The following is a 20,279-nucleotide window of genomic DNA, read 5'->3' on the forward strand; positions in this document are numbered from 1 at the left end:
CACAGCAGGGTGCCAAGGAGCAGGCCCCAGGTGACAGGGGCTGGGCAGGGGCAGGTCTTGCCTGCCCTGCCCTGCTCTGCACCATGCTGCCCACCTGGTGGTATGGGCAGGGCTGTGGGCAGTGCCTGCCTGGGCTTTGGTCAAGCCTTTGGCACTGCCACAGCTCCTTCAGAAGCTCCTGGCACAGGGCTTGGCAGTGCCCTCTGTGCTGGGTAAGGAGCTGGCTGCTGGGAATGGAGCTGAGCCTGGCACCAGCAGTGTGCCCAGCGCTTGGCACTGGAGGCTCGTGAGTGTGCCCAGCACTGACCTGGGTGAGGGCACCCAGGCAGCCTCAGGGAGCCTGCAGATGGCACCGGGCCAGGGATGTGACCTGCTGGGGCACTGTGACCGGCTGGGGGCGCTGTGACAGGCTGGGATGTGACCTGCTGGGGATGTGACCCCCAGTGGCAGGTCCTGGGGCACAACCCTGGGTGCCAGTGCCAGGGGCACCGCAGCCCCGTGGTGAGCTCAGGGCTGGGGATGTGTGGTTGGAAAGCTGCAGCCTGGAGAGGGCCCTGGGGGTGTTGGTTGGCAGCCACTGCCCAGGAGCCAGCAGTGCCCAGCTGCCCAAGAAGGCCAAGGGCATCCTCATGGGCAGTAGGGACAGGAGGGGCACACCCCCTGGGCATACCCCCGGGCACCTCCCTGCAGGAAGGACCTTGAGGAGCTGCAGGTGTCCAGGGCAGGGCAAGGAGGCTGAGAAGGGCCTGAAGCAAGAGGAGGCTGAGGGAAGCCTTCATCACTCTGCAGCTGAGGGAGCTGGGGGTGTCCAGGCTGGAGGGGAGGAGGCTGAGGGAAGCCTTCATCACTCTCTGCGGCTGAGGGAGCTGGGGGTGTCCAGGCTGGAGGGGAGGAGGCTGAGGGAAGCCTTCATCACTCTCTGCAGCTTCCTGCAGGGAGGTTGGAGAGAGGAGGGGGCAGCCTCTGCTCCTTGGTGCCAGGGAGCAAACTGCTCTGGGGCAGGCTCAGGCTGGGTGCCAGGGAATGTTTCTACGCTGGAAGGGTTCCCAGCCCTTGGCATGGTCTGCCCAGGGCACTGCTGCAGCCTCCACCCCTGGGGTCCTGCAGCCCTGCCCCCTGCTCTGGCACTGCCAGCACATCAGAAGGGCCCTGGCAGCCTGGGGACATCCCTGCCTGGCATGGGCACGGAGCAGAGCCTCCTGGAGGCCTGGCTGTGGCACACAGCGAGGTGGCAACCACCATGGCATGGGCAGAGCCTGCTGCTGCTCTCGGGGCACAAGGGAGGAGCCCCTGAGGGCATCTCCCTGGGCACCTGTGAAACCTTTGGCACTGTCCCCATGGCATCCTGCTCATCAAACCAGAAGCATGTCCCTGGGGCTTGGCACTCAGAGCTGGCACCCAGGGCTGCTGAAGGCCATCACCCCTGCCCACGCTGCTGCAGGCTGCCAGGGCACAGCAGGACTTGCCCTGCCCAGCGAAGTCTGGGGCAGGGCAATGGAGCCAGCTGGGCACCCCTGCAGCCAGCTGGGCACCCCCGCAGAGAGCTACCTCCAGCAGACTTTATTTTGTACAGAGTTGGTCAGCGTGTGCCAGCCCCACAGCCGCCCCCATGGCTGCCCCACAACCAGCCCCACCCCACCCTGCTATGGGGCAGGGGGCTCTGGGAGCATCCATTCCCCATCCTGGCTGCCCCCCCCGGCTCCCCCACCCCACACATTCTGCTTGGGCCCCCCAGCGCTGGGGCAGGAGATGGGGGGAGGGGAACGAGCACAGCCCCATGGCTGCCCCACGGCCAGACCCATCCCTGTCCCCCCCAGATAAAGTGCACGCAGAGGCTGGGGGGGTGGCACTTGGGGGGGTGGCACCTGGGGGGGTGGCACCTGGGGGGCAGCGATGGCCACAGGGCAGCACCTGGGGGGCAATGGTGGCCATGGGGCACCAGCAGCTGGGGGGCAGCACTGGCTGTGGGGCCATGGGGCAGCACTTGGGGGGTGGTGACAGCAGGGGGGTGACAAAGACCACGGCAGCTGTGGGGCTGCTTTGGCTGTGGGGCAGCACCCTGGGGGGCAACAGCAGCTATGGGGCAGGGGGGCCATGGGGCACCTTCTGGGGGCCTGGTGGCCTCTGTGTCTGCCAGCCTGCCCCTTGTGTCCCCATGGTGGTGACAGCTGCTGGCAGCTGCAGGTCCTGGAGCTGTGGCTGGGTCACTGTCCCCAGGGCTGTCCCCATGGTGCTGGCTGCTGTGGGTAGGAGTTCCTGAAGTTGTGGTTGCCACCTTGTCCCCATGGCTGTCCCCAGTGTCCCCGTGGTGGTGGCAGCTCCTGAAGCAGGGGTTGGGTTCTTGTCCCCAAGGCTGTGCCAGGTGTCCCCAGGTCACTGTGGCTGTCCCCAGCTCTACTGCAGGCAGTGGCAGGCCTCCAAGCGGTGACCGAGTTGCTGTCCCCAAGGCTATTGCAGGCAGCACGAAGTCTCGAAGCAGTGCTTGGGTTGCTGTCCCTGGGGCTGTCCCCAGGGTGCTGGCTGCTGTGGGGAGCTGAAGGTCTTGAAGCAGAGCCTGGGTCGCTCTTCCCAAGGCTGTCCCCATGTCCCCAGGGCTGTCCCCAGGGCTACTGCAGGTAGCAGAAGATCTTGAAGCAGTGTCTGGAGCGGTATCCCCAGGGCTGTCCCCACGTCCCCAAGGCTGTCCCCATGTCCCCAGGCCTGTCCCCATGGCTACTGCAGGTATCAGCAGGCCTTGAAGCAGAGACTGTGTTGATGTCCCCACGTCCCCAGGCCTGTCCCCACGTCCCCAGGGCTACTGCAGGTATCGGTAGGCCTTGAAGCAGTGGTTCCCGGAGTCAGCCACCAGGACGTGGCCGTCGGGGGCCAGCGCCAGCCCCTGGGGGCCGTACAGAGGATCTGCAGCAGTGTTGATGTAGGACAGGAAGGAGCCAGAGCTGTCGAACACCTGCGGGGGGCACCGTGCCACCCACATCACCCCCAGTGCCACCCAGCTCACCAGCATCCCCAGGCTGCCCGGCACCCCCAGGGCCACCCAGCTCACCCCCAGTGCCGCCCACATCATCCCCAGTGCCACCCATCTCACCAACATCCCCAGGCTGCCTGGCACCCCCAGGGCCACCCAGCTCACCCCCAGTGCCACCCAGCTCACCCCCAGTGCCACCCACCTCACCAGCATCCCCAGGGTGCCTGGCACTCCCAGGGCCACCCATGTCACCCCCAGTGTGCCCAGTGCCACCCATGGCACCAGCATCCCCAGGGTCCCCAACACCCCCAGTGAGCCACTGCCCCTGATGCCCCCTGGTGTGCCCTCACACGGCCCAGTGCCCTGATGCCCCTCTGGAGTGCAGGGATTTCGCCTCCCTCATGCTGAGACCCCGCCAGTGTGGGGCATGAGCCCGGGGCATGGTGAGGACAGGGATGGGGACAGGGACAGGGATGGGGACAGAGATAGGGACAGGACAGGGATGGGGACAGGGATAGGGAGAGGATGAAGAAAGGGACAGGGATGGGGACAGGGATGGGGATGGGGACAGGGACAGGGATAGGGACAGGATGGGGATGGGGACAGGACGGGGACGGTGATGGGGACACGACGGGGATGGGGACAGGGATAAGGAGAGGATGGAGAAAGGGACAGGGATGGGGACAGGGACAGGGATGGGAACAGGATGGGGATAGGGACAGGGACAAGGATAGGGAGAGAATGGAGAAAGGGACAGGGATGGGGACAGGGATGGGAACAGGATGGGGATGGGGACAGGGACAGGGATGGGAACAGGACGGGGAAAGGGACAGGGATAGGGACAGGATGGAGAAAGGGACAGGGATGGGGAAAGGGACAGGGATGGGGAAAGGGACAGGGATGGGAACAGGACGGGGAAAGGGACAGGGATGGGGATGGGGACAGGATGGGGAAAAGGATGGGGAAAGGGACAGGGATGGGAAAGGGATGGGGATGGGGAAAGGGACAGGGAAAGGGATGGGGAAAGGCACAGGGATGGGAACAGGGACAGGGATAGAGACAGGATGGGGAAAGGGACAGGGATGGGGAGGGGGACAGGATGGGGAAAAGGACAGGGAAAGGGATGGGGAAAGGGACAGGGATGGGAACAGGGACAGGGATAGAGACAGGATGGGGAAAGGGACAGGGATGTTACAAAGGCAGAGACAGGATGGGGACAAGAACAGGCTGCTGGTGGCACCTCCCTGGTGCTGGTGCCAGGTTGGGTCTCAGTGTGTCCTGCTCTGTCCCCCCACCCCGTGTGCTCCCTGCTGTGCCCCTTCTCTGTGTCCCTCCTTGTCCCTCCACCCTCCGTGCCCTGGCACCTGGATGCGGCTGTTGCCCACCCCTATCCCCATGCCCCCCCTGTGCCCTGGCACCTGGATGCAGCTGTTGCCCCCCCTATCCCCATGCCCCCCCTGTGCCCCCCTGTGCCCTGGCACCTGGATGCAGCTGTTGCCCACCCCTATCCCCGTGCCCCCCCCGTGCCCCCCTGTGCCCTGGCACCTGGATGCAGCTGTTGCCCACCCCTATCCCCATGCCCCCCCTGTGCCCTGGCACCTGGATGCGGCTGTTGCCCCAGTCGGCCACGATGATGTTGCCGTTGGCATCCACTGCCACCCCGGTGGGGGCATTGAACTGCCCGTTGCCCTCCCCGTGCGACCCGAACTTGAACAGGAACTCCCCGTCCGCGCTGTACACCTGTGGGCACCGCGGGCACCGCGCTTGGCACCGGGGCCGTGGCACCATGGGGGTGGCACCATGGGGATTGGCACTGGGAGGATGGCACCAGAGGGATGGCACCAGGGGGTGGTACCAGCAGGATGGCTCCATAGGGGTGGCACCATGCAGATGACACTAGGAACATGGCACCAAGGGAGTGGCACTGGGGGGATGGTATCAGGGGAATGGCACCATGTGGGCAGCACCAGGGGGGGCTCAATATCGGGGGGATGGCACCAAGGAGTGGTACCACCAGGACAGCTCCAGAGGAGTGGCACCATGGAGATGGCACTTGGAGCATGGCACCAGAGGAATGGCACCATAGGGATGGCACTGGGGGGATGGTACCAGGGGCACAGCACTGGGAGACAGCACAGGGGGGTGGCACCAGGGGAGTGGCAGTGGGGACATGGCACTGGGAGATGGCATTGGAGGATGGCACTGTGGGGTGGCAGCAGGGGCACACCAGTGGGGTGGCAGCAGGGCAGGGCTGGTGCCCACCTTGACAGAGTGGTTATGGAAGTCGGTGACCACAATCTCATTCTTGTTGTTGACAGCCACGAAGTGAGGCCCTGGGGGGGCACAGGGTCAGGGCACAGGGCAGGGCCTGGGCACAGCTGATGCCCGGCTAGTGCCCAGTTAGTGCCACACAGCCACCATCAGGGAGGTGGCACAAGGGGTCTGTGCCCAGCCCATGGTGGGACCCAGAAGCTGGAGCCCCAAACATGAGACAAGAGCAGGACTGGGATCTGGGATCTGGGATCTGGAACCTGGAGCCCAGAACCTGAACTGGGACCAGGACACAGCAGAGCCAGCCTAGAACCCAGAACCAGTTCCAGCCTAGAACCCAGAGCTCAGAGCCCAGAAGCTGAAGCCACAACCAGGCCCCAGCTCAGAGCCCAAAACCAGGCCCAGGCCCAACACCCAAAAGCTAGAACCCAACCCCAGAGCCCAAAACCTGACCCAGAACCCAACCCCAGAGCCCAGCAGTAACCTAGAACCCAGACCTGAGCCCCAGCCCTGAACCCAGAGCCCCAAACTCAATGCCAGCCCCAGCCCTGGGCATGGAGGTGCCACAGCACCAGGCCATGAGTTATGCCACGTCCCCACGGTGCCATCCCAGAACCAGACCCAGAGCTGAGCCTGGAGTGCCAGCCCAGAACCCATCCCTATCCCCATGCCTGTGGGGGTCGTGCCCATGGGGGAGTGGGTGCCCGTGGGGGAGTGGGTGCCCGTGGGGGTGCCTGTGAAGGGGCTGCCTGCAGCAGGAGAGGTTCCCGCAGCAGGGGTGGTGCCCACGGGGAGTGATGTGCCCACTGGGGGAGGTGCCTGCGGCTGGGGCGGTGCCTGCAGCAGGGGTGGTGCCTGCAGCAGGGGTGGTGCCCGCGGGGAAGGATGTGCCCGCTGGGAGGGGTGGCTGGGGTGGGTGGGTGCCCGTGGCAGGGGGTTGCCCGCGGCAGGGTGTTGCCCGCGGCGGTGGCTCCCTGGGCACCTGCGAACTGCTTGTCGGCCGTGCCGCGGGAGCCGAACTTGGTGAGCAGCTTCCCGCTGGGCTGGAAGGTGAGGACGCTGCAGGCTTTGTTGTCTACCACCACGATGTGGCCGTTGCGGTCCACGGCCACGCCCTTGGGGCCCAGCAGCCGCCCGGCGCCGATCTTGCTCTGCCGCCACCAGGGGGCAGGCGTCAGGGCGGCTCCGGCGCTGCCCCGCACCCCCCCGCAGCCTGCCGGGGGCTGCCCCTGGCCCCGCCCAGACCCCCCCCACAGTCTACCCCTGGCACCACCCGCACCCCCCACAGCCTGCCCGGGGCTGCCCCTGCCCAGACCCCCCCAAAGTCTACCCCTGGCACCACCCGCACCCCCCACAGCCTGCCCAGGGCTGCCCCTGGCCCCACCCAGACCCCCCCACAGTCTACCCCTGGCACAGTGCATACCCTCCACAGCCTGCCGGGGGCTGCCCCTGGCACCACCCAGACCCCCCCACACAGTCTACCCCTGGCACCGCTCACACCCCCCACAGCCTGCCGGGACCCACCTCCTCCAACCACATCCAACCCAGTCCTACTATGTAACACCACAGCCAACCTCACGCAACCAGGACCCACCAGACCCCCACCACATCCAGCCATGACCCACCAGACCCGCACCACAGCCCAGCACATCCAGTGACATCCAACCACAGCACACCGCATCCAACCATGGCCCACCAAACCCAACCATGACCCAACAGACCCCACCATGCCCCACCACGGCCAACCATGACCCACCAAACCCAACCACATCCAACCATGACCCAGCAGACCCCACCAAATCCCATCATGTCCCACCACGGCCAACCATGACCCACCAAACCCAACCACATCCAACCATAACCCAGCAGACCCCACCAAATCCCATCATGTCCCACCACGGCCAACCATGACCCACCAAACCCAGCCACATCCAACCATAACCCAGCAGACCCCCCACCACAGCCCAGCACATCCAATGACATCCAACCACAGCGCACCACATCCAACCGTGGCTCGCCGCACCCCACCACGGCCAGTAAGATCCAACCAGGACCCAGCAGACCCCACCAGAGCCAACCATGACCCAGCAGACCCTACCAGCTCCCACCACATCCACCCACGGCCCACCAGGCCCCACTATGTCCCAGCAGACCCCACCAGGGGCCAGCCTGCCCCCTGTGCCCCCTGACCTTGAACTTGCCCTCGGGCGAGAAGACGGAGACCCAGCGGTTGTCGTAGTCGGCGATGATGATGTCGCCGTTGGTGTCCACAGTGACCCCCGTGGGGCGCTGCAGCTGCCCCGGGGAGCGCCCGCGGACCCCAAACCGCAGCCGGAACTGCCCCTCGCTGGAGAACACCTGCGGCACCCACGGGTCACAGCGGGCACGGGGACAGGGTGGGGGGACCAGGGGACAGGGGCAGGGGCACGGGGCTGGGGGACACCAGGGGACAGGGACAGGGGCAGAGGGCTGGGGGACACCAGGGGACAAGGACAAGGGCAGAGGGCTGGGGAATACCAAGGGGACAGGGCTGGGGAACACTGTGGACAGGGTCCAGGGTGGGGGATACCAGGAGGTGAGGGTGGGCACAGGCATGGGAACGAGATGGGAGTGAGATGGAGACAAGGATGGGGATTAGATGGAACAAACATGGGGACAAGGATGGGGACAGAATAGGGACAGGGGCCAGAAGAAGATGTGGGCAGGGATGGGGCAAGGATGGGGCCAGGGACAGGACAAGGATGAGGAAGAATAGGGGCAGGGGCCAAGAGAAGATGTGGGCAGGGATGGAGCAAGGATGGGGCCAGGGACAGGACAAGGATGGGGATGAGGTTGTGCCAAGGCTGTGCCAGGGCAGTGTCGTCAGGGCAATGTCAGGGCTGTATCAGGGCTGTACCAGGGCAGTGCCAGGGCTGCACCAGGGCCATGCCAGGCCGTGCCAGGCCGTCCCACCTGCACACACTGGTTGTTGCTGTCAGCCACCACGATGCGGCCGCTGCTGGAGGTGCAGATGCCCTGCAGGTTGGTGAACTCTCCCTTCTCCCGGCCACGGCTTCCTAGGGGGGCACCACCCTCAGAGGGCATGGCCAGGGGGACCTGGGGGGTCCTCAGGGGTCTGTCTGCAGAGTCCTGGGGTTTCAGGGGGGTCTCAGGGTGTTCTGCAGGTACCGGGGCGGGGTCTCCAAGAGGTTCATAGGGATCAGGGTGTTCCAAGGGGCCAAGGGGGCTCAGGGTGATCCATGGGGGTCATGGGGGTCTCCAGGGGATCCATAGGGATCAGGATGTTCCATGGGGGTCAGGGGGGGCTCCAGGCAGTTGATAGGGATGAGGGGTCTCAGGGTAGTCCATGGGGATCAAGGGATCTTGGGGTGTTCTGCGGGTGCCTGGGGGTCTCTTCAGGGGCCCATAGTGATCAGGGTGGTCTGTGGGGGTCAGGGGGTCTCAGGGTGGTCCATAGGGTTCAGGGGGTCTCCATTAGGTCCATAGGGATCAGGGTGGGTCAGGGTGCTCTACGGGGCTCAGTGAGGCTCAGGGTGTTCCATGGGGCCAGGGGCGCTCAGGGGGTCTCGGGGTGGTCCATGGGGCTCAAGGCACTCAGGGGGTCTCAGGGTGGTCCATGGGGCTCAGGGCGTTCCGTGTCCCCCCGGGGGGTGCCGGGACGGTGCCCCTCACCCACGCGGAAGATGAGCTCGTCCTCGATGGGGTTGTCCTTGCGCTTGCCGCTGCCGTACATGCTGGACGGGCGCCGCACCGCCTTCTGCCGCACGTGGCCGCCGCCGCCGCCGCCCGGGGACTTGACCCTGCGCTTGGCGTCATCGGCGGCGGCTGGGACGTCGCAGGGCCGCAAGGCGCGGGCGCGGAAGGGGCTGCCGCGGATGGGCTGCCCGTAGAGCAGGATGGAGAGCAGCAGCTCCCCCTCGCCCCGCGCCGTGTACAGCAGCTCGTAGGTCCCGTTCCGGTTGTCCAGCACCTCCGCCTCCGCCGGCGTCCCGTCCGCGCCCGTCACCTGCGGGCGCCGCCGCCAGACCCCGGGGTGACGGAACCCCCCCGCGCCCCGGGGGCACCTCCGCATGCCCACAGCCCTCCTCAGCACCCCAGGGCCACCTCCCCCTGCCCACTGCATCACCCCAGAATGCCCTCTCCTCCTCTTTTCACCCCCGAGGTGACCTCCCCTATTGCATCCCAGAATGTCCTCCCCCACTACTCCCCCACCCCCGTGGTAACCTCCCCATGCCCACACCCTACCCAAGCACCCCAGGACGACCTCCTCCCCCCCATTTCCACCCAATCTGACCTCCCCAATTCCACCCCTCACCCCAGAATGCCCTCCCCCCCCCCCCCCCATTTCCACCCCCGAGGTGACCTCCCCATGCCCACCCCAGGATGCCCTCCCTCCCCCATTTCCCCCCCACCCCCCTCCAACAACCTCCTGGTGCCCACCCCAGCATCCCAAGGTGGCCTCCCGGTGCCCACCCCAGGATGCCCTCGCCCCCCCCCCCTCCCCCCGTGGTGACCTCCTTATGCCCACATTCCACCCCAAGATGACCCCCCAGCCTCCCATTTTCACCACCGAGGCGACCTCCCCATGCCCAGCACCCTCCTCCCCGCGGCGGTGCCCACCTGGAAGCGCAGCCTGGCACTGCCGCAGCGCACCAGCTGCCCGTCCTTGTCCTTGGTGGTGACGCTGAGCGACGCCGGCTGCCCCACCACGGCCTGCCGCAGGCCCTCGCCGCTGGCCACCGTCTGGTGCGCAGTGGCGCTGGTGGTCACCAGAGAGCCCAGCGCCAGGATGCCGCGGCGCAGGGGCGCGGGGTCGGCGGCGAGGTCGAGCTGCGCGTTCTCGTGGGGCTGCTCGGGCATGCGCCGCGCCGCCAGCTCCGCCAGGCGCTCGCCCAGCGGCTTCCGCACCAGCAGCACCTCCGGCGCCGAGCCGCGCTCCAGCACCCGCTCCGTGAGCCGCAGGCTGCTCAGCAGCTGCGCATGGCCCTGCCGCAGCGCCGACAGCTGCGCCTGCAGCACCTGCGGGCACCGACGGGCACCTCAGCGTGGCACGGCCGTGGGAACTGACACTGATGGCATGGGCAGCTCGGTGTGGCACAGGCTGCCCGGCAGCTGTGCCTGGCCCTGCCACAGCGCTGCCGGCTGGGCCTGCAGCGCCTGCAGGCATGGGCACGGCACGGTGTGGGGAGGGAAACTGTCACAGATGGCATGGAGATGGGGAAGGGCATCTCAGTATGGCATGGGGTGGGGATGGGCACCATCAGGGGTGGGACAGCAATGGGCTGGGAACCATCAATGGAAGGATGTAGGATGCAGTGTGCCAGGGGTGCCCCCAGGCCTCACCTTCTGCTTGGCAGCGCAGGTGGCCTCCAGGTCCCTCTCGAGCTCTGCCCGGCGCTGGCACAGAGCCTCCTCCAGCTCACGGAAGGTGGCACCGATCTCGGCGGCAGCCTCTGCCCGGCGCTCACCCAGCTGCCTGCTGATCTCTGACACCAACCCGATGGCAGCTGACAGCTGCGGCAGCCTGGGCACCGCGGGCACAGCCCTGTCAGCCCTGGCACCCCCACGGCAGCCCTGGCACAGCCCTGGCCCAGTGCTGTCACCCAGGCAGCCCTGACACAGCCCTGGCACCGCCGGGGCAGCCTCCAGCCCAGCCCTGTCAGCCCCGGGGCAGCCTGAGCACAGCGGGCACAGCCCTGTCACCATGAGGAAGCTCTGGCACAGCCCTGACACCCTGGCCTAGCCCTCCCACCCAACCCTGGCACCCCCAGAGCAGCCCTGGCACCCCGGCCCAGCCCCTCGCCCAGACCTGGCACCCCCAGCCTCGGCACACAGCTGGTGCCCCTTCACCTCTACTAGTGCCCCCTCACCTCCGCCAGTGCCCCATCGCCCCTGCTGGTGCCCCTCCCCCTCTGCCCACGCTGGTTTCTATCCCCATGCCCAGTTCTGTCTAGGTGGTGCTGCAGGGGTCCTGCCGTGGTGCAGCACTGGCAGTGCCCGGTGGCAGGCAGTGCCCATTGGCAGGCCATGCCCATGGCAGTGCCCATTTACAGTCCCCCTTGGGAGTGCCTGCTGGCCGGCAGTGCCCCTTGGCAGTGCCCGCTGGCACAGGTACCTGGCGCGGACGGCGTCGAGCTGCAGCTGCAGGGCAGCTTTGTGCTGCTGCAGGACCTCTCGCAGGGGCACCGTGGGGTGGTCTCGGTGCTCCCCCCCCGGTGCAGTCATGGCACATGGCTGTCTCGCAGGGCTCACAGTAGAACTCCATCACCTGGGCACCCCCCGGGGCACCCCCTGGCATCAGTGCCATGGGCACCCTCACAGAGACCCTCCCAGAAACCTCCAAAGACCCCCCGCAGGTGAGGGGCTACGGGCACCCCCAGAGACGCCCTCAGAACCCCGCCAAGGACCCCCTCAGAGACCACTCCAGAGACCTCCAAAACCTCCCCAGCCTCTGCAGCCCCCACCGGGACCCCTACAGCCTCCCCCCCGTCTCCATAGGCTCCCCCAGCCCCCTGCCTCCCCCCCGCCATCTCCTGCAGCCCCCCCGAGCCCCCCCAGTGCCCTCAGCCTCCCCTCCCCCTGCAGCCCCCAGCCCCTGGCAACCCCCCTTCCCCCCGACCTCCTAGGACCCTCCCCAGGCCCTTCCCATCCCCCTGAGCCCCTACAACCCTCCTGGCCTCCCCCAGCCCCCCATATGTCTACAGCCCCCCAATCCCCTAGGCCCCCAGACCCCGCAGCTCCTGCAGCCCACTCTGAACCCCCTCCAGCACCCTCCCAGTGCTCCCAGAACCCCCTCCCCACCCAGATCCGCACTCCCCCCCCAGTCCCCTGGACACTCTCCAGCTCCTACAGCCCACCCAGATCTCCCCAGGCCCCCCCTCTATCACTGCAGCCCCCCCCGGATCTCCCCAGCCCCCCCTGCATCACTGCACACACCTCCTCCCTCCCCACTCCCGATCTCCAGAGACACCCCCCCCACCCTCCCCTCAATCACTGCAGCCCCCTCCCAGATCTCCAGAGACCCCCCCCCATCTCCTGCAGCTCCCCCCGAGCCCTCCCCCAGCTCCGGGTGCGCCCCCCCCGCGCCCACCTTGCCGTCGTGGTTGGGGCAGCAGAGCGGCTGCGCGGGGGGCGGCGGCGGGGGGGGCGCTGTGCCGGGGGGCGCCGCCGGGGGGCGCTGCAGCTGCTCCATCAGCAGCGTCAGGAAGCGATTGTCCTGCAGCGCCGAGACCCCGGCCTCGGGCAGGATGGAGCTGCGGCGGCACACCGGGCACGACAGCGTCAGGCTCTGCGCGGGCACGTAGCCCTGCAGGCACCTGCGGGCACAGCGGGCACAGAGGCATGGCACAGTCAGAGAGCATGGCACAGCCAGGGCACATAGCCCCACAGGCACAGGGGGCACAAAGCACATGGCAAATCCAGGGGGCATGGCACAGTCAGGGGGCATGGGCACAGCCAGGGGGCATGGGCACAGCCAGGGCACATGGCTCTGCAGGCACCTGTGGGCACAGGGGCATGGCACAGTCAGGGGACACCAGACAGTCAGGACACATGGCACAGTCAGGGCACATGGGCACAACCAGGGCATGTAGCCCTGCAAGCACCTGTGGGCACGATGGGCACATGAGCACAATCAGGACACATAGCCCTGGTGGCACCTGAGGGCACAGGGGCAAGGCACAGTCAGGGGGCATGGGCACAGCCAGGGCATGTAGCCCTGCAGGCACCAGTGGGCACAGGGGCATGGCACAGAAGGCATGGCACAGCTAGGGCACATAGCCCTGCAGGCACCTGTGGGCACAGGGGCATGGCACAGCCACAGCCAGGGGGCATGGGCACGGCAGGGGACATTAGGGGTCAGGGGGCACCAGTGGACATCAGAGATCAGGGGGAGTCAGGGGGCACCAGGGGATATCAGGAGGCACCAGGAGACATTAGGGGGCACCAGGGGACAGGGCTCAGCCTGGGCAGGCCAGTGCTAGCCTGGCCCTGATGGTCCCCAAGGTGCCCTCTGCCAGCCTGGGCAGTGCTGGGGGACTGGGGGCATAGGGACAGAGTGGCACAGGGACAGAGGGGCGCAGGGAGGGCGCACAGGTAGGGGCTGTGCCAGGCCAGCTGGCACGCAGCAGGGGCACAGGCAGGACAGGGCCAGACGGCCGCAGGGCACAGGGCCAGCAGAACCACAGGGACATCCGAGGGACAGACGGACAGGGAGGGCACAGGGAGAGCAGATGGCACTGGGGGCACCCCAGGTATGGCAGTGCCACCTGACTGGGGGCTGGGAAAGGGCTGTGGGCCCCAGTGTGCCTACAGTGCCCTCACCTCTGGCAGAAGGAGTGCAGGCAGGGCAGGGGGCACAGGGCTCTGGCTCTGCCCACCCAGTGCCCACCCCGGTGCCCACCTAGTGCCCTCACCTCTGGCAGAAGGAGTGCAGGCAGGGCAGGGGGCACAGGGCTCTGGCTCTGCCCACCCAGTGCCCACCCCGGTGCCCACCTAGTGCCCTCACCTCTGGCAGAAGGAGTGCAGGTAGGGCAGGGGGCACAGGGCTCTGGCTCTGCCCACCCAGTGCCCACCCCGGTGCCCACCTAGTGCCCTCACCTCTGGCAGAAGGAGTGCAGGTAGGGCAGGGGGCACAGGGCTCTGGCTCTGCCCACCCAGTGCCCACCCCAGTGCCCACCTAGTGGCCTCACCTCTGGCAGAAGGAGTGCAGGTAGGGCAGGGGGCACAGGGCTCTGGCTCTGCCCACCCAGTGCCCACCCCAGTGCCCACCTAGTGCCCTCACCTCTGGCAGAAGGAGTGCAGGCAGGGCAGGACCTTGGGGCTGCGGAAGTGCTCTCCGCAGATGCCGCAGCGCAGCGGTTCCAGCTCCGGGGGCAGCGCCGCGCCCGGAGGAGCCTCCCCCGCCATCGCCCCCCGACCCCGCGGGGGCCCCGCAGCTGCCGGGGGACACACAGGGGCACGGCTCAGGGACCCCCCAGCGACCCACGGCTGACCTTCAGCCCCCCACAGCTGCCTCCAGCCCCACGGCTGCCCCCCACCCCCCTTCGGCTGCCCCCAGAACCATGGCTGACCCCCAGCCCTCCACAGCTGCCCCCAGCCCCACGGCTGCCCCCCACCCCCCCTCGGCTGCCCCCAGGACCATGGCTGCCCCCCACCCCCCCTCGGCTGCCCCCAGCCCCACGGCTGCCCCCCAACCCCCCTCAGCTGCCCTCAGAACCATGGCTGATCCCCAGCCCCACAGCGACCCACGGCTGCCCCCCAGCCCTCCACAGCTGCCCCCAGCCCCACAAATGACCCCCAAGTGCCCCACGGAAACCACAGAGCCCCCCCCAGCCCCCCATAACTCCATACCCCCCCAGCACCCCATAGCCCCCCAGCGCCCCATGGAAACCACACAGCCCCACAGTGGTTCATAACCCCCAGCACCCCATAGCCCCACACCCTCCAGCACTTCTTAACCTCATAGCCCCACAGTGCCCCCCAGCACCCCATAACCACATGGCACCCCACAGCTCCATAACCTCACCCCAGCACCCCACAACCTCACACCCCATAGCGCCCCCTAAGCCCAGCCCCACACACCCCCAGCACCCCATGGTCCCACAGCACCCCAGAACCCCATAGCCCCCCAACATCACCCCCACAACCACAGCCCTCCATACCCCCACACCCCATAGCCCCCCAGCATCCCAGAGCCCCCCAGCACCCCATGGCACACCACGTCACTCCATAGCCCCCAGCACCCCATAGCCCCCAGCACCCCACACCCTCACAGCCTCCAGCACCCCATGGAAGCACAGGTCCCCAGCTCCATACACCCCATGACTGCAACACCCCATAGCACCCACAGCCCTCTCTGCCTGCCCCATAGCACCCACCCACAGCCTCCTAGACCCCAACTCCTGTCTCCCGGCCCCCCTGCCTGCCTCACCCCCCCCCCCAATTCCTGACCCATAACCTCCTGCCTGTCCTACGGCACCCCCAGCCCCACAACACCCCCAGCTTGCTCTGCTTGCCCCACGGCACCCCCAGCACGCCCCATGGCACCCCCCAGCCCCCCCTTTCCTGTCCCACGGCACCCCCAGCCCCACAGCACCCCCAGCCCCCCGTGCCAACCCCACGGCACCCCCCAGCCCCACGGCACCCCCAGCCCCCCGTGCCAACCCCACGGCACCCCCAGCCCCACGGCAACCCCAGCCCCCCGTGCCAACCCCACGACACCCCCAGCCCCACAGCACCCCCAGCCCCCCGTGCCAACCCCACGGCACCCCCAGCCCCACAGCACCCCCAGCCCCCCGTGCCAACCCCACGACACCCCCAGCCCCACGGCACCCCCAGCCCCCCCTACCAACCCCATGACACCCCCAGCCCCACGGCACCCCCAGCCCCCCGTGCCAACCCCACGGCACCCCCAGCCCCACGGCACCCCCAGCCCCCCGTGCCAATCCCATGACACCCCCAGCCCCACGGCACCCCCAGCCCCCCCTGCCAACCCCATGACACCCCCAGCCCCACGGCACCCCCAGCCCCCCCTGCCAACCCCATGACACCCCCCTGCCCCCCCAGCCTCCCCCGCCTGCCCCACCCCCCCCTCCAGTTCCTGCCCTGCCGCAGCCCCTCGGCTCTCGCTGCACCTCCCCCTGGCCTCGTTCCGGTTCCTCCCGGTACCGGCTCCCGGCCCCGGTACCGATCCCCTCCCCGGTACCGACCGGCCCCGTCCCGGCCCCGCTGCCGGCGCTGCGGCGACTCCAGGCCCGGCCCCGCCCCGGCCGCCATTGCGGGACCCGCCCCGGGACCGGGCACCGGGCAGCGGCACCGGGCAGCGGCACCGGAGGGGCACCGGCACGGGGGGGACGTCGGGGGGGCACCGGCACGGGGGGCACCGGGGGGACCCCGCGGGAGGGGGACCCCCGCGACACGGCGGGGACACCGGCACCGGGGGGGGTCGCTGCCGATCCCGCCCGGCCCGGTGCACCCCCGCGGGGGTCCCCTCCCTGTCTCCCCCCGACGCCGTCCCTGCCCCCGCCCATTGCCCCCCACCCTGTCCCTGTCCTGTCTCTGCCCCCCCCATCCCTCACCCCCCTGTTCTGTGCCCCCAAGCCTCGTGTCGTGGTCCCCAGACCCCCCCTTTGTCCTACCCCCCACGTCCTGTCCCTGTCCCCCCCCATTCCCTGTCCGCAGACCCCTCCAGATTTGCCCCCCCTTGACTCTGTCCCTGCCCCCCGTCCCTGTCCCCCACATCCTCCTGTCCCCCCCGTCCCTGCCCCCCCGTCCTGTCCCTGTTTCCCCCGTCCCTGCCCCCCCATTCCTTGTCCCCAGACCCTCCCTACCTTGCCCCCCACAATTCCTCCTGTCCCCTCTCCCCTCCTTGTCCCTGTCCCTCCCTCCCCCCCGTCATTGTCCCCAGACAGCCCCCCGCCCCTGTCCCCCCGTCCTGTCCCCCCACTCCTTGCTCCCACCCCCCCAACTCGTTCCCCCCACAGTCCCATCCCCGCACCCCCCATGTCCCCACCTCCCCCTTGTCCCTGTCCCCCCCATCCCTTCCCCCCCCAAACCTCCCTCCCCAGCCCCCCCACGACCCCCTCCCACCTTTCCCTCCCCGCCCCCCAAAACCCCTTCCTCCTTACCCAACCCCCCCAAATCTCCTTCTCCCCCCATTCCTCATCTCCCCCCCCCATATCACCGTCGCCCCCCCCCCCCCCCCAAATTCACTCACCCCCCCCTCGAAGCCCCCTCCTCTCTTCACCCCACGCCGCGCATCCTCGCTCGGACTGCGCCAGGGATGGGCAGGACTGAACCATTCCATCGTGGGGGGGGACACCACACTTGGAACCCCCCCTTTAAATTCACGGGATCCCCCTCCCGGGGACCTTCCACTGGGGATGGGGGACGCGTCGCTTGCGACGCGTCCCCCCCCCCCCAGTGGGGGGTCCCCGGGAGGGGGGTCCCGTGGGATATTGAGTGGGGGACACCACACTTCTCCCCCCCCCTACCCCGCAATGGTCTCGTCCAAAATGCGTCTCTGCAGTGGGGGGAGCGCTCCCAAGCGCCCCCCGCCCCCCCCCCCCCCCAAATGCCACCAGACTTGGGGACCCTGTTGGTCGCCATGGCAACGGCATCCCCCCCCCCAAAGTAAAGTCGTCGTGGTGGCCTGGGGGACATCGCTGGGGGCTTTGGGGACATTGCAGGGTTGAGAGGGGAGGTAGCTTGGGGACGTTTGGGGTGGTCTTGGGGGTGGGTGGTGGCCTTGGGGACACTGGTGGTGGCCTTGGGGACATTGGTGGTGAGGGTCACAGGGGTGGGGGGTGGTCTTGGGGACATTCGTGGTGGTCTTGAGGACGTCACTGGTGGCTTTGGGACCTTGGTGGTGGCTTTGGGGACACTGGTGGTGGCTTTGGGGACATTGGTGGTGGTCTTGGGGACATCGGTGGTGGCCTTGGGGACATCACTGGTGCCTTTGGGACCTTGGTGGTGGCTTTGGGGACACTGGTGGTGGCTTTGGGGACATTGGTGGTGGCCTTGGGGACATCACTGGTGCCTTTGGGACCTTGGTGGTGGCTTTGGGGACACTGGTGGTGGCTTTGGGGACATTGGTGGTGGCCTTGGGGACATCACTGCTGCCTTTGGGACCTTGGTGGTGGCCTTGGGGACATTGGTGGTGGCCTTGGGGACATCACTGGTGGCTTTGGGACCTTGGTGGTGGCCTTGGGGACCTTGGTGGTGGTCTTGGGGACACTGGTGGTGGCTTTGGGGACATTGGTGGTGAGGGTCACAGGGGTTGGGGGTGGCCTTGGGGATATCTCTGGTGGCTTTGGGACCTTGGTGGTGGCCTTGGGGACATTGGTGGTGGCTTTGGGGACACTGGTGGTGGCTTTGGGGACATTGGTGGTGGCCTTGGGGACATCACTGGTGCCTTTGGGACCTTGGTGGTGGTCTTGGGGACACTGGTGGTGGCTTTGGGGACATTGGTGGTGAGGGTCACAGGGGTTGGGGGTGGCCTTGGGGATATCTCTGGTGGCTTTGGGACCTTGGTGGTGGTCTTGAGGACGTTGGTGGTGGTCTTTGGGACATCACTGGTGGCTTTGGGACCTTGGTGGTGGCCTTGGGGTCATTGATGGTGACACTGGGGACCTTGGTGGTGGTCTTAGGGACACCCTTGGTGGCCTTGTGGACCTTGATGGTGGTTTTGGGGGCATTGGGGATGGCTTTAGGGACACTGGTGGTGGTCTTGGGGACCCTGGTGATAGCTTTGGGAACTTGGTGGTGGCCATGGGGGTGAGTGGTGGCCTTGGGGGCATTGGTGGTGAGGGTCAGAGGGGTGGGTGGTTGTCTTGGGGACATTGGTTGTGGCTTGGGGACCTTGATGGTGGCCCTGGGGACATTGGTGGTGGTCTTGGGGACATTTGGGATGGCCTTAGGAACACTGATGGTGGTCTTGGGGACCTTGGTACTGGCCATAGGGGTGGGTGGTGGCCTTGGGGGCATTGGTGGTGAGGGTCACAGGGGTGGGGGTGGCCTTGGGGACATCATTGGTGGCCTTAGGGACCTTGGTGATAGCCGTGGGGGTGAGTGGTGGCCATGGGGACACTGGTGGTGGCCTTGGGGACATTGGTGGTGGTCTTGGGGACAGTGGTGGTGGTCTTGGGAGCATCACTGGGGGTTGTGGGACATTAGGGACATGGTTGGTGGCGGCCAAGGGGGTGTGGGGGGGTCCTGGGGACCTTGGGGACACTGGTGGTGTCTGTGGGTGACAGCTGTGGGTGGCACATCCCAGTGCCAGCCGCTGCCAGGCACGGAGCCGACAGAGGGCACAGCTGGTGGTGGCTCTGTGGGGGACATGGCCAGGGGCCAGGCCCTGGGGACACGGGGGACAAGGTGGTGGCAGCTGGCCCCTGGGCCCTGTCCTCTGTCCCTGTCCTGTGTCCCCTGTCCTTGTCCTGTGCCCAGGCAGTGCCACCTGTGTGTGCCAGTGTCAGGTGATCTCTGCTGTGCCACCGCCGTGTGTCAGCTCTCTGTGCCCTGATGCCAGCCTCTGGCAGCCACTCGTGGTGCCAGGCTCTGCTGGGTGTGACGGTGCCAAAGCACAGTGGCAGCAGGTGGCACCTGGTAGGGACTGGCATGGCAGCAAGGGAGGGTGGCAGAGGCTGCAGCCTGTGCTGGTACCAGCCACTGGTGCCAGTTTGTGGCATTGGTGTGTGCCAGAGATGTGCCCATGTGTGTGCCAGGGGTGTGGTGCCCATGTGTGTGCCAGTGATGTGCCCATGTGTATGGCAGTGGTGTGGTGCCCATGTGTGTGCCAGTGAGGTGGTGCCCATGTGTGCCAGTGATGTCATGCCCATGTGTGTGCCAGGGAGGTGGTGCCCATATGTGTGCCAGTGAGGTGGTGCCCATGTGTGCTGCTGATATGCTGGTGCCAGTGTGTGCCATCAGTGCCACCAAGGCATGGTGGTGCCAGTGACCCCAGTGTGTGGCAGTGCCATGCTGCCACCTCGTGGCATCAGTGTGTGGCAGAGACCTGTGGTGCCCATCTGTGATGCCAACCTGTGATGATGACGTGGGACAGCTCATGTGATGTCAATAGCCTGGCACAGCCTGGCACCACCTGGCATGGCCAGGCAGAGCCCAGCACAGCAAAGCACAGCCCTGTACAGCCTGGCATAACCCAGGAGAGGCTGGCACAACCTGGCACAGCACAGCTCCTTATAGAGCATCATGGCACCAGCCTGGCATTGCTGTGGTGTCAGGTGGCACCAGTGTGACCCTGCCTGGCACCAGCATGGCACTGGTGTGGCACCACAAACACCAGTCTGGCAGTGGTGTGGTGTCGGGTGGCACCAGTATGGCACCAGTGTGACTCTCCATGGCACCAGCACATGGGCACAGGGATGTGGGGTAGAGGGTGGCAGAGCAGTGGGTGCCACCTGCCTGGACTCCTGGTGGGGCAGCTTGTGGTTGGCACAGGTGGTTGCTCCCGGGCTCAGTTCTGGCTCCACAGCAGAGCTCAGAGGGTGGCACAGAGCCAGGCTGGAGGCCTGTGCCCAGT

At 67.5% G+C, this 20,279-nt stretch overlaps 1 protein-coding gene across 1 annotated transcript; it reads right to left on the reverse strand.

Moving 5' to 3' along the window:
- Positions 1-780: 780 nt before the first annotated feature.
- Positions 781-16,274, reverse strand: TRIM3 (tripartite motif containing 3). The gene is given in 14 exon segments (XM_068170149.1): positions 781-2,947; positions 4,565-4,705; positions 5,228-5,298; positions 6,219-6,387; positions 7,427-7,594; positions 8,189-8,292; positions 8,909-9,242; positions 9,857-10,255; positions 10,580-10,760; positions 11,352-11,449; positions 11,451-11,504; positions 12,327-12,552; positions 14,019-14,172; positions 15,871-16,274. Coding segments are annotated over 14 exon segments (2,394 nt in total). The 5' UTR covers positions 16,013-16,274; the 3' UTR covers positions 781-2,794.
- Between the last annotated feature and the right edge of the window lie 4,005 nt (positions 16,275-20,279).

This window comes from Melanerpes formicivorus, unplaced genomic scaffold, assembly GCF_026170545.1.
Source record: "Melanerpes formicivorus ecotype bairdi unplaced genomic scaffold, bMelFor1.0.p_v2 SCAF_290, whole genome shotgun sequence".
NCBI lineage: Eukaryota > Metazoa > Chordata > Aves > Piciformes > Picidae > Melanerpes > Melanerpes formicivorus.